The sequence below is a fragment of the Protopterus annectens genome, chromosome 1.part2 (assembly GCF_019279795.1).
Source record: "Protopterus annectens isolate FY-2018-M chromosome 1.part2, PAN1.0, whole genome shotgun sequence".
NCBI classification, from domain to species: Eukaryota; Metazoa; Chordata; order Ceratodontiformes; family Protopteridae; genus Protopterus; species Protopterus annectens.
The window spans coordinates 547,591,742-547,608,162 of NC_056727.1; the positions used below are offsets into that span (position 1 = coordinate 547,591,742).

The 16,421-nt window shown below is 41.6% G+C and overlaps 1 protein-coding gene across 5 annotated transcripts in view; it reads left to right on the forward strand.

Annotated features, from left to right (window-relative positions):
• Positions 1 to 16,421, forward strand: part of MAP4K3 (mitogen-activated protein kinase kinase kinase kinase 3) — a 2,472,041-nt gene that overhangs the window by 999,730 nt on the left and 1,455,890 nt on the right. For all 5 annotated transcript variants that reach the window (XM_044057581.1, XM_044057598.1, XM_044057607.1 and 2 more), the window contains 2 exons: positions 8,246 to 8,308; positions 8,393 to 8,474. In XM_044057581.1, coding sequence (XP_043913516.1) covers positions 8,246 to 8,308; positions 8,393 to 8,474 — 145 coding nt within the window. The remainder of the gene's footprint in view (positions 1 to 8,245; positions 8,309 to 8,392; positions 8,475 to 16,421) is intronic.

A 16,421-nucleotide genomic window follows, 5' to 3' on the forward strand; every position in this document is an offset into this window, starting at 1 on the left:
AGACTGCTTCTCATTCTTCTGACAGCAAGATTCGATTCATATAGAGACTTTGTCAGTGAAACCTTTCCAGTGTTCCAAAGGAAAATGCTTGAGAGAGAGAAAAAAACACAAGTGATGACTAGAAGAATCAGCAGTACCTTAGACATGAACCAGAATTTGGGGTTGACAGTTGGAGATGATCAGGAAGAAGTCCAGCAACTCTGAAATTAGCGAATATATGGATGACTAATCAGCTTATCACGTTTATGAAATATGGTTTTGCAATAAAAAGTAGCTGAAAAATGCAGCACTTTGTTGACTTTGTTAAAATTGTGGGGTGACTGCAGAGCACATACCTCTCTTTATATTATTATTAGTTAGAAGGATGCTAAAGTGGAAAACCAAGTAAAAGAATTTCTGTTCTAATTAATATTTGTAGAAAATGTTTCGTAATATAAACTGCGTGTTATATACAGTAAAACAGTTTTGTGTAGTCAGGGGTATTTTGGTGGAATTGACGAGCTACAGTTTTCCCCACTTATGTTTTGCTGATTTTCTTCCTGATTCTCACAATCTCCCACCACTTGTCTCTGGTTGTAGTCCATGATACCTCTAACTCTTTTAGTTAACTCCCGGAATTATTTCTTTCACTCAAGCATTTTCTTTTGTAATAATGGGAAAGGGATCACTAACAAAGTCTGTCTGGGCTTTCTTATCAACATAAGATTGAGAAGCAGATTCCTCTTTATCTTGCTGGCTCACTCTTTGTTGACTAAGCATTTTTCTTTCCTCCATAGCATGTTCTGCTATCTTTGATCCTTAAGGAAAAATATTCAGATTGCAGCTAGATATAACAACTTGAATCTTACAGCTGTCTCTCAGTATCTTACAATTGCCATAATAAACTTGTTTCTGTTTTCCTGGAATACAGTGAATATTCAGTTTGCAGAAACACTCTGGTGTTTCTAGTTTTAATACTTTTCTTTTATGCAATACTTTTTTTTCCAGGAGCTGCTGCTTTTGGAGGAATGCTTGCATCTTTACTAATGTACATCTCTGATGCTTTCTGATGGCTAAATATGAAGTGTACATACAATGTCCCCTTTCAATTACAAATCTTTGTACAGACTAGTCCACTCACTAATTTGTCATTCATTATTACTCCATTAATTGTTCCTTTCTCACTGTCAGTTGTGGTTAGAGTTTATTGAGGTACATATTTTCTTGATTTCTTTGTGTGGCTGAAATCTGATAGAGTGGATTCAAAGTAAGAAGGGGATAGTCCTTTATCTGGACACTTTGGCTTGCATGCAGTTAAGTGTAGACAGTCTTGTCATTTAGTGAATTATTTATCATGCTTCTACAGTAAAATTGGTTACAGACTGTATTTATCCTGTTTTGATCACAGTCACAAAAATATGTGTAAACATTAATGCAAACGTGTACCACCCAACTGTGTGATTTTGTTGCATGATCATATTTTTGCCCCGTCCTTCATAAAAATTTAGATTTTTCTGGTAAATCACTAAGGGTTACTTAGCCAGTAATATCAAGCATAAGGATTTCATATTTATTGTTAGTAAAATGCTTGCTGTTGGAAAACCTCTTGTTCTGTTAAGTTTTTAAGTTACCCTCGCCAGTGACAAAGAAGGATGGAGGCCTAACTGCAACCCCAACCCAGGCAACACAAATTCGATTAGCAGCTTAGGCACTTGATAGCAAGGTAGAGAGGTTGGGTAAGCCTATTCTGTTGCGGATTGAGCAGGAGGAGCAGTCATTCATTGAGTTTTGGCGGAGACCAGAGCTCAGAAGGAGGGCCATGGTGTGGGTGGAAGGGGAGAGAAAGCATAGTAGATACAGCTGCCCTGTGGTCCTGGGGCAGAGCATGGAACACTAACGCAAATATACCACCCAACTGTGATTTTGTTGCATGATCGTATTTTTGCCCTGTCCTTCATACATATTTTGATTTTTCTGGTAAATCATTAAGGGTTACTCAGCCAGTAACATCAAGCATAAATATTTCATATTTATTGCTAGTAAAATGCTTGCTGTTGAAAAACCTGTTGTTGTATTAATTTTTTAAGTTACCCTCACCAGTGACAGAAAAGTATAGAGGCCTAACTACGACCCCAACCCTGGCAACACAAATTTGATTAGCAGCTTTGGCATTTGATGGCAAGGTAGAGAGGATGGGTGAGCCTTTTCTGGTGGGGATTGAGCATGAGGGGGCAGTCCTTCATTGAGTTCTGGCAGAGACCAGAGCTCAGAAGGAGTGCCATGGTATGGGTGGAAGGTGAGAGAAAGCAGAGCAGGTATAGCTGCCCTGTGGTCCTGGGGCAGAGCATTTAACTCTGACAGGTCCTCATAGCCTGCCTGTCCTGATGGAATTCATGTCATCATACTGTGAGAGGGATGTAGAGGAAAATTTTTGTCCCTTCAAAATGATGGCATCTTCCCAGTAGCTCAACCCTTGTCCTCAAGTTTGAATGATCCCTAAAACATAGAAGCCAGTGTCCTCAGCCTGGAAGAATGAATGGATTTATATAGAATGCTGAGATAGAGGCTTGATAAACAGTAAGGGAGCCTAAGGAGAAAAAATTGTGAAAAAAAACCTTTTTAAGTGAGCTAGAGTATTATTTAAAAATGTCCACTGTTTTTGGACTTTTATCTCATTATTTTTGGCTTTGTCCACTTTTCTTCAGCAGAGAAGTTGTAATATATATATATATATATATATATATATATATGGATCACCTTCATATGCCTGAAATCGTGTTTCGCCGACACACTAATCACCGACACCAAAAGACCGACAACGAAAAATACCGACAACGCAAAACACCGAAAACCATTACACCAACACACTACACGTAAACAACACAGTACACTACATAACATATCCACTATCCCTAACCCAAACCCTAACCCTAAGGTCCGACACTACCGCACACTTACCCTACCTGCACCCTAACCCTAACTCACTTACCCACCCCTAACCCCAAGGTCCGACACTACCGCACACTCACCCTACCTGCACCCTAACCCTAACTCACTTACCCACCCCTAACCCCAAGGTCCGACACTACCGCACACTCACCCTACCTGCACCCTAACCCTAACTCACTTAACCCACCCCTAAACCCACAGTCCCTCACTATCGCACACACACCCTACCTGCACCCTAACCCTAACTCACTTAACCCACCCCTAAACCCACAGTCCCTCACTATTGCACACTTACCTGTCCGCTCCCTAACACTAAATCCCTCACTCTATCGCACACTTACCGAGTCCATCGGGTTCTCACCTTGTCGGTCATCTGCGTTGTCGGTGTTTTCGTCCCGTCGGATTCCGTGTCGGCAAAACGCGTTGTCGGGCATCTGAAGGTGACCCATATATATATATATGTATATGGTATTAAGCTTATATATATATATATATATATAAGCTTATATATATATATATATATATATATATATATATATATATATATATATATATATATATATATATAAAACACAAGTGTATATTCTTTGGAAATTGCTTTTTCTGATAATTCCAACTTGTGTACATTTTAAGTATTGGCAGTCTTATCATATGCAGTAAAGTTGGCTAGAGAGAGTATTTGCCTTTTAATTATAGTTGACACAATTATGTATACTTCCATGTCATCTCACTACTTATTTTTATTTATTTAATTTTTGTGAACTGGATCGAGTGCTAATCCAGCTGGACCTTTTTCAGACACTAGTCATAATCTTTGTTCAGTTCACTTGTATGTAATTAAAGCTGCACTGCAAACAAATAATGCACATAGGTATCACAGTATAATGCAGGGAATAAAAAGTGTTATATAAAGCATCATGCCTTCGCCCAGAATGATACCACAGTATAAGGACAAAATGACTGACTTCAACAATTGGCTAAGCTTCTGGTGTCATTCAAAGGGGATCCAGTATCTGTCTGCCTGAGAAGACATGATCAACAAACCACAATGCTTTGCCATAGATGGTCTGAACCTGTCACCTGTGGGATTCAGGTTACTGGCTAAAGCTCTTGCCACCTCTATAGTGCCTTTTTTAGACAAGGTTCAAAGGATAAAACCACCACCGTAACAGATACAAGCATGCAAAATCTGAAGGTAATGCTTCTCAATGCTAGACGTCTAAACCTCAAAATGCACTCTCTCGAGGCACTCCTAAAAATGGAGAACATCGATATCTGTGCAGTAGTTACTGAGACCTGGTTCAAGGCTCCAGAGAGCACCCCTGCAATACCAAGCTACAACTCTTACCACACTTTTCGGCCACAAAACCAAGATCGAAACACTAAAGGTGGAGGAGTGTCCATATTCACACCTCCAGGCTAGTTGCCCAACACAATGCATCTGAAATTCTCCAGGTGCAACTAACACTAGGTAAGACTGCAATCCAAATTGTAGCTTGCTACAGATCCCCCACCATGCCCCAAGATTCTCACTACACCTTTCTAAACATACTGGAAAATATTAAGATACAACCAAACACCCTAATACTGGGTGATTTCAACTACCCTGCCATTAACTGGGAAAACTACTTGGGTACTAACTCCTTTTCCCAATGGTTCTTGGAATTCATAAATTCCAATGCCCTGGATCAACTAATCCATTGTCCCACCAGGGGCTCCAGTATCCTAGACCTGGTCATTACCAACATGGGAGATAGATGCTCCACACCAGTGGTCACCCCCTCATTGGTCATGTCTGACCATAAGCAAATCACCCTTGACATCCACATCCCACCCCCACCCCCCAGTAAGGAAACCTCCTTAAAAAACGTCTCCAAAGCCAACTTCATGTTACTAAAGTCAGAAGTGACAAACTTCATGACACCCATGCAGACGGGATCTGAAAGTTCGACTGCAGAATCCTACACTAAGGCGCTGTACAAGCACATCCACCCGTGTATGAATCGTGCCATCCCGGATAGAACCAAGATGCTCTTCTGCAAAAAAGGAAGCCAATCTGGTGGTCCCCTGCTATAAACAAACTATACAACAGAAGGAAGAAACTGTTGCAGGAAAGAGGAAAATCCCAGGATGCAAAAAACTCCCTCACCAGCCTCAGTAAGAAGCTGAGATCCCTCATAAAATCCTCAAAAGCTAGTTACGAAAATAAAATTGCCAAAGATTCCAAAGACAACCACAAGGCATTCTATAGTTATGTCAAGAATCTAAATGGCAGTGCTGAGATCTGCTCTGAGCTACAACAGAATGGCATTAAATATACTGATCCCAAGGATATTGCCAATATCCTGGCAGATCGATTTAGTGCCAATTTCACCCCCTAAATGCCCCATCTCAATACCAAACGATTGCTAAATTCCAATAATCATGGCCACGCAGGTAGAAACCGCACTCTCCAAAGCTAAGAATACAGCATCCATGGGATCAGATGACATCCCAGGCTGTGTACTACATGAACTGCAAAATGAACTGGCACCTCACCTAAGTGTCATGTTTAATCATAGCCTCACCTCAGGCTTCATGCCCACTGAGTGGCGCACAGCTACAGTTATCCCACTCCACAAGGGGGGAATCCTCCTTGGATCCCAGGAACTAACGTCCCATCAGTCTGACAAGCCTGATCTGCAAGGTCATGGAACTTATAAACAAAGACATTGGCAACCTTCAAACACTGGACCCCACCCAGTTTGGGTTTGTGAAGGGCCGTTCTTGTCTCCTGTATCTGATTGACTTCTTCGAATCAGTCTCCAGAGCTGTGGATGAGGGTAAGGTGGTCCACACAGCCTATCTGGACCTCGCCAAGGCCTTCGACACCATCCCCCACTCTGGAATCATAGGTAAACGTACTAAGCTGGGCATAAATCCCTACGTCACTCAATGGGTTTGCCAACTGGCTTACTGACAGAAACCCAGACTGTAAAAGTAGCCGACTCCAATTCCAGCTCCAGACAAGTGACAAGTGGAGTACCTCAAGGTTCAATCCTGGGACCACTCTTGTTTCGCATCTACTTCTCTGAAGTACAGGCCAACGCTAAGGGACTCTGGCTAACAAAGTTCGCAGATGACTGCAAACTGGGAGCCATTATTGAATCCCTAAATGGTGTGGATATTCTACAAAAGGGCCTTACAGAAACAGATGCCTGGTGCTAGAGCCATGGGCGCAAGCTTAATGCCAAGAAATGTATAGTTATCTCCTTTAGAAAAAAACATGTACCTATGAATTACCACATAGGCGACAGTACACTAAACATCGAAAGTGTGATGAGAGACTTAGGGACACAGGTGGACAGTGGTCTCACTTTTGATAACCACATTGCCACAACAGTCTGGAAATCCTTTTATGTGGCACACCTCATCACTAAGGGCTTTTCATCCAGAAAAAAGGAGGTCATTGTCCCACTGTACTCATCCCTCATTGGACCCATTATAGAGTATAGTGCCCTGTTTGGTATGTACCTCAAGACATCTGCAACAGCTGGAAAGGCCACAGAAATACCTCACTAAAAGAATCACAGGCCTATAGCAGATGCCATATGCTGACCGTCTAAAAAAAACTCCTGCTATACTCTGTGGCATATCGTCTACTCAGAGGCGATCACTGTTTAACATACAAGGCCATGTCAAACCCTGAGCTGTTGGACATGCTCCACTTAAAGAAATCCCAATCCCTCAGAGCCACACGCTCCAGGGATCTAAACCTTGTCATCACAATGAACAAAATATGTTGGAGGGATGGGCTCCTGACCCAGAGACTCCCCATACTCTGGAATAGACTGCCCGTACATGTCAAGCAGAGAGCCTCCTTGGCCGTCTTCAAAAGGAACCTTGATGATTGCATGGGAGATAGGAAATTCTCCCCGGGGATCATGTCAGTCGCCCTGCTAGACAAGGGGTCCAGAAAAGTAAATATCGTGGGAAGAAATATCCAGGGAATTGTTATGGCTAGGCTTGTATAGGCCCTAGGGCCGATTGCCTAGTACCAACCTATGAACCTATAAGCAAACCGTGTACTTACACATCACACTGTGATGTCCTTCAAGGTAGCATCTGCAGTCATAACAAATGGGTTGTCCTGTCGTCAGGCAGCCCTTCGGTCGGCCGGATTCCAAAGTCTGGGTCCGCTCGCTGATGTCGCACTTCACCCGACGTCATCTCTGCTGGTCTTCGGGTATAAAGGCATCAGCCGACGCCATTTTCCTCAGTGTTTCTTGCCCCAGGTGCCAGTTGCCCTCTTGGAAAGCTAAATTTTGGATAAATGCCAATGTTTCCAAAAAAGTAGAAGGCAAACACAAAAAATAAGCATGTATGTACATATATACAAACAAATACACCATAAGAGACTCCCCCCCAGCTAGCTAATAGGAGGGTAAATACCCTAGGAGTACTACAGAGGGGAAGGAGGGTGGGTAATCCTGACTGCAGATGCTAACCTGTTCGGACATCTACATTTATGGTAGGTACAAAACTGTACTATGTCCTTCAAGGTAGCATCTGCAGTCATAACAAATGGGTAGAATGCTATAGCCAACTAGGGGGGGAGGAAGAAAAATTATGGTGTAGTTAGGATCCCTTGCATTACAGCAGTGGCAAATCACATTTGTTATGACTGCAGATGCTAACCTGTTCGGACATCTACATTTATGGTAGGTACAAAACTGTACTTTACACTGAATGTGGAGCATTGCATAATTAGTACTATATATTTACAGTAAAAAATAAAGGAAAAAGGGGGGATTGTAGGGGATAATGCAAAATTATTGTTTAATATTCATAGCATAAGGGTACGCCACTTCAGGAAAAATGAATTTACATAAGAAACTAGGGTTTTTTCTTCCTTGGTAGTATAGTAATCTGTCCCTCTGTTAACATTACAAAATCACATAATAATTGCTAACCCTGCAAATTACTCAACACACATTTGCAACTATTAACCAAATCTCCTATATGAAAATTATCTCAAACTCTTTAACTTCCTAAGATGCATGCATATTGTGTATGTTACTTATTCTTTCTTTTTTATTATTTTACTACACAATTTACTTTTATTGTCTTTGTCATTATATAATGTGTTATGCTATTGCATATGTTAACCTTTTGATTAATATTTACTATTTGTTGTATTTGCTTCTAGAGATTTTCCCCTAGGTCTCTGGCCCAGTTAGACTATGCCACTTAACAAGTACAAATTAATGAGTAAATGTTCTTTTTTGGTAACCTTTTCATCTTGTACCTGATGATAAAATATTTTTCTGGTTTACAGAGCACTATTTCTTATGTCAAAAAGTAACTTTCAACCTCCAAAACTTAAAGACAAAGTAAAATGGTAAGTTCCATTATACTGAAATTTTAGACTAACACAGCTGGTACCAGCATGTCATGGTTAACTTACAGATTTTTTCTCTTATAGGTCAAACAGTTTTCATCATTTTGTTAAAGTGGCACTTACAAAAAATCCGAAAAAAAGGCCTACGGCAGAAAAACTTTTGCAGGTATTCCTTCATCATTTCTAGATTGAATGGTTGTAAAAAAAAAAACAACTTTGAAATTTGCCAGGCTCTGTGGTGCAGAGGGATGGAGCCCTGACTGTGACCCAAGTGACTGGGTTTTGATTAGCATCCCTAGCACTGGGGGAGGCAGGTAGGGTGAGGAGTAAAGGGATGAAACCTTCTTACCTACCCTTGTGGGCTGTTTGTCTGGTGCATACATTTTGGGGCACATGTCGTGGTGCAAATTACCACTTATGGAAGTGAAGGGGAAGCCTTCGCTGCAGCCCTTTGTAAATCCCCTCCCTAGTGCTTTGCTGTGTGTGTGTGTGGGGGGGGGGGGCATCACATGAAAATCTTGAACTACCCCTGATGGCTAGCTGAATGAAGTCCCCTTTTGGTCAACCCTCACCCCAGTAAGGTTCTTTTTGACCAGACAGACTGATGATTAGACAGACAGCAGGGACAAAAAGAGAATAAAAAAACTCTGAAACATTAATTAACTTATCTCTCGTACTGAGTAGGGATCTTACAGTGGGTAGCACTTCTGAGCTTCTCTTACATTTCTGCCCATACACAGTAGCTACATTTTCTTCCATTTGCTTCTTTACCCATTGAATTAACTTTTTAAAGCAGTTTTGATCCCCACCACAACACTCTAAGGTGGTAAGGTACGTACCAGACTTGCCTTACAAAAATTATGAATTTGTGCCCTCATAAAAGCTGATTTACCACTTTCTGGGTTTGTATACTGTATTAGTCACATTTATTAGAGTTCTTTTTTTAAGTTAATGTCAAACATCCCTACAACTGGATAAATTGCTGATAATTGAAATTCTTTGTTTCTTGATATAAATGGTTGCCAATATTCTGTTTTGGACACAAGACAGCAAATTCTTCTTATTTTTTTCTGTGGCCTAAACACAACACTGAGGGCTATGTACAACTACTTGCCTTACTAAATTTGCTGTTGAGATAAAGAAAATACACTCTAGTGAGCTATTTGTTGAAAAATAAACCAAGTAAAGTGGAAATAGAGGGAAAAAGGTGTAAACACGAGAGAGTCTTCTCTCAGAAAGTGCAGGGGGAAACAAAAGTGAAACTTAAGAAGTAGTATAGTGAGAAACATTACGAACAATTCACATTATCTTAATAAATTTTGTAAGGCAAGTATCTTTACAAACATCTTCGTTGTTTGAGTAGTCCCACATAAAGTAAGGCTTTTGCCTCCACTAGACCACCTTATGCTCCGGGCATCAGCGAGCAGTTTTAGCTTCATACCATCCAGTAAATGCTGTTTGATACTGTTAGCATCAGCTAATAAAGGTCATTACTCATTTTTACCACAATATAGAGTTTTACAGACCTTCAGAAGGCATCAGGAGCTTTGTTGATTCTTTTTCATTTTTTAATCTCTTGTATTCATGTCCACTTACAAAGGTATTGGCATGGTTTCCTGTCTGACTGACCAGCTGGGATTAGGATCATCGAGGATCATATAACGGTAGATGCACCTGAGAAACAGTTCATTTTGCTAGTTAATTGTTTGCTGACAAATCGCTAGTTTAAAGCATGCTTATTTAGGTACAAATGCAGGTCTATGGTACCCAGCTATGAGAGCACACGGAAGTGTTCATCTTCTCACCATTATTCCCTTTCTTCAGTTAGAAGATATCCCTCTCTTCTTTAGAAGGCTTTTCTGTGGGTCAACACACTTGGAAAATTATAAAATGAATAACATATTTTCATAATTTTCTACACCCGTACATTTCATTCCCCATGTTAGGAGGCTGCTCAGCATATTTGGAGGTTGTAGCCATTCGCATAAATCTGGGTGAAGTAAGCTACTAAACCACATTCCTAATTGCATTGATGTTTTGTTTTGGAGGTTGTAGCCATCAGCTGAGTGTGCTAGTCCTCATACAGTGTTTTATGGTCATGTAATTTCAGACTCTTCTTACGAAGAATCATAAACAATACTCACCTCATGTTTCTGTAAGTGGAACAGTCTACTACTTCTCATCAAAACTGGTCACTCTCCCTCGAATACAGACTTTAATAGTTCATCTAGAACAGAGAAGGGAGCAGACTTTTTTTTTTGCTTTACCTGTGATTCTTTCAGCTCAGTAGTGTCTCAACTCACCAAGCTCAAATTCTCAGGATCGCAAATCATAGAAAAATGTTAATTTCTATTTTTTTTTTTTTTTTTTTGCAAACAAAAAGTCCCCCTGCACCCCAACTCCTCCCAAACTTCTACATACCAACTCAGCAGTATGACAGACGTATGGAAAAGGAAAAAAATATGTGTCACAACAATTGCCACAGCACAGAAACTGCAGTGGCAGTGATTCCCAATAGCAAACAGTTCTCAGGGAGTTTGGCATTAGGATGTTGACCTGTGTTATAAAGTACTTTATCCACTTTGGACTTAGTAAGGTATAGGGAAGCCCATTGTCCTTCACAGGCAAATTTAATAGTTATTAGTGATACGTGCAGCTCTTTGTCAGTTCCATTTGCTGGAAAAAATGGACAAATCTTTGAGGAAATTTGTTAATCACTACAGCTTTTTTTTAGCCATTGAGTAAAAAGAGGTGTTTTACCTTGTCATGGTGTGGTTGTGATGCCATAGCTCATATTGTAACAATTACTACATTATCATCTGTATTGATTACACCTGGATTACTAAGATTCGCTCCTTTTGAAGAACAACTTCTTTGTTCAGCCTGTCAATACCTCCTTCACTGATTGGAGTTTTTGTTTGTTTTCTTTTTTTTTTTGCAAACAAAAAGTCCCCCTGCACCCCAACTCCTCCCAAACTTCTACATACCAACTCAGCAGTGTGACAGACGTATGGAAAAGGAAAAAATATGTGTCACAACAATTGCCACAGCACAGAAACTGCAGTGGCAGTGATTCCCAATAGCAAACAGTTGTCAGGGAGTTTGGCATTAGGATGTTGACCTCTGTTATAAAGTACTTTATCCACTTTGGACTTAGTAAGGTATAGGGAAGCCCATTGTCCTTCACAGGCAAATTTAATAGTTATTAGTGATACGTGCAGCTCTTTGTCAGTTCCATTTGCTGGAAAAAATGGACAAATCTTTGAGGAAATTTGTTAATCACTACAGCTTTTTTTTTAGCCATTGAGTAAAAAGAGGTGTTTTACCTTGTCATGGTGTGGTTGTGATGCCATAGCTCATATTGTAACAATTACTACATTATCATCTGTATTGATTACACCTGGATTACTAAGATTCGCTCCTTTTGAAGAACAACTTCTTTGTTCAGCCTGTCAATACCTCCTTCACTGATTGGAGTTTTTGTTTGTTTTCTTTTTTTTTTTTTAAGCATGATTTTTTTATTCATTACACTTTAACTTTCAGCATGGGTTCACATGCTAAATGCTAAAAATGTCAAGAACATTATCTGTTGTCATCTTCGTGCATTGTACATTTTTCTAGTAACTTCAGTATTAGCCTTTGTGTCATATCTTCATATTTTTCAGTATCCACTAACCCTCCCTAATCACACATCATTTTGGACACTCACAAGCATTGCCCAAGTGCAGCATTTATTTGTATGCACTTTATTTTTTCCCCTCCTTTAAAAATCCCACTGTAATTTATTTAATTTGTTTTACAATTCTTACTACATCCTGTCATGTTGGTTTAACATTTGGTTTTATTTCCTCATTATTGCTTTTTATGGCTGCCGACTGCATTAAACATAAGTCATTACTGTGTCTTGGCACTTCTAAAATTAAATACCACTTCAAAAAGTAACATCTCTTTGGTGACTACAAATTTTCCCCCAATGTTTGTATTAAAGCATTCTGTAAGAAGTCTTTAAAATTAGTCAACTCTAGATATTCCCAGATGTTCATCGTGCATACAGCTGCAGTAATCACAGATGGGTTTTCTGCCGTCAGGCAGTCCCTTGGTCGGCCGAATTCCAAAGTCTTGGTCCGGCGTCGGTTGTCGTTGCTTTCTCTTCTGACGTCAGTGAGGCCAGAGTATATAAGACACAGCCAACGCCATGTTCTTCAGTCTTTTTTGCCGTGCGGTGCCCGAAGCAGAAGCAGTTCGCAAGTGCCGGTCGGCCAGCTCCTGAATTACGAAAATTTTGGAAACCGAAGTCTTCATTAAAGCTAATTACCCCGTTGGGGAAACTTTTCTTGCCTCAGACCGATGTCAGAAAAAGTTAATAATTGTATTTCTTGTGGGAAGCAAATACTGCATAAAGATTTCCATTCCCTCTGCATACCTTGTTTAGGCCCAGACCACGACGTCTCGGGCTGTCGCTTTTGCGCTACCTTCAATAAACGCAGTATTAAGCGTCGGGCGGAGTTCGCCCAACACTATTTTGGTAAAGCTTTTGATTATAAAATGTCGTCGGACACTCCGACTACCGTTTTGTCCAAAAAACGCAAGGAAAAGGACCGACGCGTGAGGCCCGTGGTCCCCGCCGACACCACGCCAAAACAGGCTACACGTGGTCCGGTTCTCAGCAAGACGCCTTTGCAGTCCCTGGCTACCGACGACACTCCTTTGGCGGTGTCCTCTGTACCCGAGACCGCTGGGACCTCGGCCCTTTCCCTGACTACAACCACCGAAGCCTTTGCTAATGTTGAGCCTACTAATGTGGACAGGTCCACCTCCACCCATGGTGTCTTTAGACCCTCATCTTCTTTTTCTATTAAGGCCTTTACTAAATCCAAAGCAGCAAGGCACCCCAAGAGGCCTGTTGCACAGGGCCCATCTCCAGGTCCCATGCCTAAAAAACAGATGCTTAAAATGGCTGAGGATTTAATTACTCTTATCAGAGGTTCTCAACCCCCTCCAGACAAGAGACCCAGAGTGGAGGAAGATTCTCCCTCTTCTGATCAGGGATCCATTTTATCAGAACATTCTGATGCAGAGGAACACTCTTACTCCCCTTTTGAGGATTCGGATGCAGAACAGTCCATCCCTTCTGTATCTCCTCCTGAGGATTTTTCCTTTGGGGAAACCTTGCACACCTTGAGGGAACACTTCCATTGGGAAGGCCAAGACTTTTCAGATTCTAAGAAAAGGCTTAGGGAATTTCTTTTGTTACCTCAACACAGACCTCTGGCGATACCCCCTGTGTTGGACATATTTGATGATGTTTATTCGGAGGCTTGCCTTAACCCGGATTCTCTGCCTCCTGCACCAGTCAAGCCTGATAGGTATTACAGAGTACCCAACTCTCACCAATTTCTCTTCAAAAGCCATAATGCTGACCTTGAAACCATTTCACAAGGCCCCAAGGGATTGAAGGCCTCCACTGCCAAGAATCCACTTCCTGCAGAAAGGGAGTCAAGATCTTTAGAAAGGTGGGGTAAAAAGGTATATACCTCGCCACCCTAGCCATGAGGGCCTTAAATTGTCAGTTTCATATGCTTAAATATCAACAGTTCCTGTTATCACAATTAAGGAATAAAATGTCTCAACCTGAACAACCAGATTTAAAGGAGTTACAGGATATGATGCATAGTGCAGAGCAAGTGGGTAAACACACTTTACAATGTGGTTATGATGCCCTAGAGGCTTCAAGTAGAGCGGCTGCTACAGGATCAGTCATTCGCAGACATGCCTGGCTTAGAGAACAAAACTTGCCTGATCATGTCAAAGCTAAACTTCTAGATGCTCCTTTACAAAAGGATGTGCTGTTTGGTACTAATGCTGAGGAGATACTACGGAAAATGGAATAAAAAGCCAAATCTATGCAAACTGTCAAAGCCTTTTTACAGGTCCAACCACCACGTTTTAGCAGAAATTGGCCTTCAAAAAACTGGTCCTTTCCAGCCACTGACAAGCCCCAAAGAGGTAGATACAGACGCACAAGGGGCAAAGGGCAATCACAAGGATCATATAGAGGACGACAATGGCAAACTCCAGCACCAAGAGGTGGCGAGGACAGTGCACAACAATATAGGAAGCAAACCCAATGACTCCCTCATTTCCATGCCAAGCACGTCTCAGCTGGCAGCACCTTTGGGAGGAAAGCTAGCATTATTTGCAGCCAATTGGCATATTGTCACAACAGACAAATGGATCCTGGACATTATAAACAGAGGCTACAAATTTCATTTTCACACTCTTCCAAAAATGAGAGGCATGCCAAACCTGCCACAGAATCAAAGGGCAGAGGCACAACTACAAATTTCAAAGCTCATAAGCATGAGAGCTATTCAAGAGGTACCTACTCACGAACAAGGTCAAGGTTTTTATTCAAGACTTTTTCTGGTACCAAGGAAAGGAACCGACTGGAGACCCATTTTGGACTTCGCCATCCTAAACACATTTCTACTCGTACCAAAATTCAAGATGCTCACATTACAGCAACTTCTTCCCATGCTGGGCAAGGAGTTTTGGCTGGTAACATTGGACCTCAAGGAGGCATACCTGCATGTCCCAATCAGACAAAGCTGCAGAAGATACCTCAGATTTCTTGCATGTTCAATCCACTATCAATTCTCTGCATTGCCCTTTGGCTTATCTACTGTGCCCAGAGTATTCACAAAGTGCCTGGCATCAGTGATTGCCTACTGCAGACTTCAAGGGATACAAATTTACCCTTATTTGGACGACTGCCTGATCCAAGCGGACAGCAAACGCATACTTCTGGAACATCTGGCATATGTGACACGGTTATTGCATTCTCTGGGATACACAATCAACAAAGAGAAATCAAGGCTAACACCATCTCAGAAAATAACTTTCCTGGGTGCCAACTTGGACACAAACACCCAGGTGGCCTATCTTACTCCAGAAAAACAGGGGCAACTATCTCATTACTTCAAAATACTAGCAAAAAGTACCAGGCTTACTGCAAGGAAAATCCTGCAGGCTCTGGGATTCATGGCATCTTGCATTCTTTTAATCCCATGTGCAAAGCTGCATATGAGGAAACTTCAATGGTACCTAAAAAACCTATGGTCTCAACACAGTCACAGTTTGGAAACAATAATACCAATAATCCCATGTTTGCAAAGGAATTTCTATGGTGGGCCCAAGCATGTCAAGCAAACACAGGCCTCCCATTCTGCAAGCCTCAAGCAAAGCAAGTTATCACAACAGACGCCTCAGATTACGCCTGGGGGGCGCACATGACGGACAGGTGCATCCAGGGCAAATGGTCCCAAAAAGAAAAGCACCTTCACATCAATCAAAAAGAAATGGTAGCAGTAATAAATGCAATTACAGCTTTCAAGGACTTCCTGCATCCAGGGCAATTACTGATAAGAACAGACAACACCACAGTAATGTGGTACATAAACAAACAAGGAGGAACACATTCATACCCCGTGTGCAGACTAGCCATGACTCTTTGGAACTTGGCTCTGGAATGGCAAATCGAACTTCAAGCCCAGTACCTGCCAGGATTGGAAAACGCGCTGGCAGACAAATTAAGCAGAAATATGACAGATCCACACGAATGGAAGTTACATCCTCAGGTGTTTACAGAAATAACCCAAGTGTGGGGGAGGCCAGACATAGATCTTTTTGCCTCCCACAGGAATCATCAATTGGAAACGTTTTGTTCGAGGACCTTTCATCCAAAGGCCTGGAGAGTGGACGCCCTTTCATTCAGTTGGACAGCATGGACAGTTTGCGCATTCCCACCTCCGCCTCTTCTGCCCAAGGTACTTTTGAAAGCAACAGCAGACAGACCGAAGATGATACTGATTGCTCCAGATTGGCCACGGCAACACTGGTACCCACTGCTGAGGAGCCTAACACATACTCCTCCCTGGTCCCTGCCTCTAATGCCTCTTCTGCTGACTCAGCACAGCTACAAAACTCTCCACAGTCAGCTGAAAACACTCAATCTCGCTGCATGGAAAGTTCCTTAACACCACAACAGACCCTACTCTCCAAGGAGGTGCAGGATGTCATTTTGGAGGCCAGAAGGCCATCTACTAGAAAAGCT